The sequence below is a fragment of the Nematolebias whitei genome, chromosome 23 (assembly GCF_014905685.2).
Source record: "Nematolebias whitei isolate Nwh7 chromosome 23, NemWhi1, whole genome shotgun sequence".
Classification (NCBI taxonomy): domain Eukaryota; kingdom Metazoa; phylum Chordata; class Actinopteri; order Cyprinodontiformes; family Rivulidae; genus Nematolebias; species Nematolebias whitei.
Window position 1 is genome coordinate 16,518,627 of NC_056520.1, and position 2,997 is coordinate 16,521,623.

The 2,997-nt window shown below is 36.5% G+C and overlaps 1 protein-coding gene across 1 annotated transcript in view; it reads right to left on the minus strand.

The window, feature by feature from the left end:
- col5a2b (collagen, type V, alpha 2b) overlaps positions 1-2,997 on the minus strand; it is a 34,575-nt gene that overhangs the window by 22,637 nt on the left and 8,941 nt on the right. Inside the window, exon 8 of the mRNA XM_037696794.1 lies at positions 2,324-2,377. Coding sequence (XP_037552722.1) covers positions 2,324-2,377 — 54 coding nt within the window. The remainder of the gene's footprint in view (positions 1-2,323; positions 2,378-2,997) is intronic.

Genomic DNA, 2,997 nt, shown 5'->3' on the forward strand with positions numbered 1-2,997 from the left:
ATTAGTTCTTGATTAGTTCATCTTCATGTACAAGGTAATTAACAAGTAGTCCCCTAATAAGGCTTGGCTGTGTGTTCCCCAGTAAGTACTGGTTAACTATCCATTAGTTCTTGATTAGTTCGTCTTCATGTACAAGGTAATTAACCAGTAGTCCCCTAATAAGGCTTGGCTGTGTGTTCCCCAGTAAGTACTGGTAAACTACCCATTAGCTCTTGATTTGGTCCTGAGGCGTTCCCTAGTAGTTAATCAAATGTTGTGTACTTTATTGTAAAGTGTTACAGATTATATGATTACATGCAGTAGGATGGATGACAAATTTGTACCCTAAAATATGGGTACGAAAAGACCAAAGCTGTGAGGATACAATCTGACAGGAGTACAAATTGACCCAAGGTTGTTTTGATCTTTAGTAGACTAGCTTTGGAGTATTATTTTTATTTATTGTATTTTTTCCCCATGTAAAATATCTAGTGACAGCCGCCGAAGTTCAATAAAAATGTTTATAAAATGTTAATTTTATCAAACAACAAAGTAGTTTCCTGACATGTAGTTGTGACACATTGGAGTTTTTATTAATACCTGGTGATAAAATACAACTCAAACTCTGATCAAAATCCTACTTCACATTTAGCTTTAGCTCATTATGAGTGATATAGGAGTTTTTAATTGTCTTTCTCTGCTTTGCAGAAATTGCTTTTCACCTTCAGTTTCGGATTCCTCTTGTTGTTTTGCACCCAGTTTTAGTTTGCTGACTGCGCCACACTTGGATTAGGTTTATCAGTATTTGTTGTTAGTGATAATGTAACTGCTTGTGTCATTTGTCTGCGTGTTGCCAAAACATTGGTTTCTCAGATCACACTATTGGTTGGTTTTCTAATTATCTCTGATTGGAGGCAATGTGTTCAACATAATGGTACTTCTTGCAGTCATTTAACAATCAACAACGGTATACCACAAGGCTCAGTCTTAGGACCCACCCTCTTTACAATCTACATAAATAATGTAGGTCAGATCATTCCTGACACATCCTTGCATTTCTATGCCAACAATACAGTAATTGTTGAGCTAGAACAGTTGCTAAGGTTTTCCAGCTTTTACAGTCTGCATTCAACATCATCCAGTCAGATTTGTTCCATCTCAAACTGGTGCTAAATGCTGATAAAACCAAAGGGATGTTGTTTTCAAACAGGGTCGGTCCCAGCAGTCCTTCCTTCTATTTTATCTATGAATGGTGTTCCTATTGAGTTTTTCAACTCTTACAAATACTTGGGAATCTTGGTCGATGCACATCTGTCTTTTAAGCCTCATGTCAAAAACTTAATAAAGAAATTGAAATTAAAGTTGGGTTTCTTTTTCAGAAATACAGTAGATCTTGTTTAACTCAGAATGCTAGAAGATGCCTTGTAGCTGCTACTTTCCTTCTCTGCATTGACTACGGTGACATTATTTACATGACCGCTCAAGTAAGCACCCTGCAGATGTTGGACGCTGTCTATCACAGTGCATTAAGATAAATAACTGGCTGTAACTACCGTACCCATCACTGCACCCTGTATTCACTGGTTAACTGGTCATCATTAACTTCATGTAGACTCTCCCACTGGTACATTTTCATCTTTAAATCACTCCTTGGTCTGTTGCCTTCATACAGCTCCTCCTACATGTCACGTCGTCAGTGCAGCTACAGCGTGCGCTCTTGAGACATCATTACCTGCAGCATTCATTGCGAACCTAACTTGGCAAAAGGGCCTTCTCTTACTCCGCTCCCGTTTCCTGGAACACCTTGCCAAGCTGTCCACTTTGACCTCTCTAAGGGATTTTAAACAACTGCTAAGTTCATAGCAAAAACCAATGTAGACATGTTCCTGTTTTTAGTACTTTACCCCATTTCATAATGTAGCTTGTTTTTATTTCGTTTTAAATTTATTTTTTCATTGTAGATGCTTTTTATGACTGCTTATTGTTGTGTGTACCACATCTGTGATTTTTTTTTTTAAATAGGTCTCTTGAAAATGAGTCCTTGTGACTTATTGAGACTAACCAGTATAAATAAAGGTTGAATGAAAGGACTATTTCATAGACCATTAAATTAATTTACACATAAGGTGGGGGGCGATACGCATCCCTTGAAGTAAAGCTTTTTTTATTGTCTGATGGATATGATTGTCTGGTATTCCCAAAAGCTTTAATTTATATCCAGAAAGTATCCTACAAGTTAAGTCAGTGGTATAATTTATTTTAAATATTATTATGTCCCATTTTGAAAAAAAAAAAAAAGTAGATTTTTCATTAAGTTCAGTAAATATCTAAGGAAAAGTCTCACCTTATTTCCTGGATTACCGGGAAATCCTGGCATACCTGGGATTCCTATTGGACCCTGTAGATAAAGGGTAATATTTAAATACTATGTTCTGTGTTCTGTTTGGTTAAGTCAGTGTTTTCCAACCCGAGTACACAATGCAGATTTTTCTGCATTAATTTAGACATCTTTACTGCTCCGGGATAACTTCAGCAACAAGTCAACGAGCAATCAATTTAAACTAAAGCAGAAAATGTATTAGGGATGCACAATATTGGATTTTTGGCTGATATCCGATATGCCGATACTTTAAAGCTTATTTGACTGATAACCGATACAATACCAATATTTTTCCCTAGACCTACTTATAGAGAATACATAGCTTTCTCTGCTGTGGAATTAAAATTCTACAAAGTACATTACTCAGCATGGTCTGTGTCAGTTTGGCCTGCTACTAAATGCAGATGCCAAAAAGGGGCTGAAAATGATGTAACATTTCAACTTGGATTATGTTTAAAGTCAAATTTATTCATGACATTTACTCTCTCTAACACAATGACAACACTTGAACGGTGCAAATTTGAAAATTTTCACAAATCTAAACTCAACAGCATGTGTGACGTTATAACGTTGTGCTGGCGCTGCAGGCATCGTTGTCACTGGGATGTCATACAAAAACAGCACCTTTTATATATATA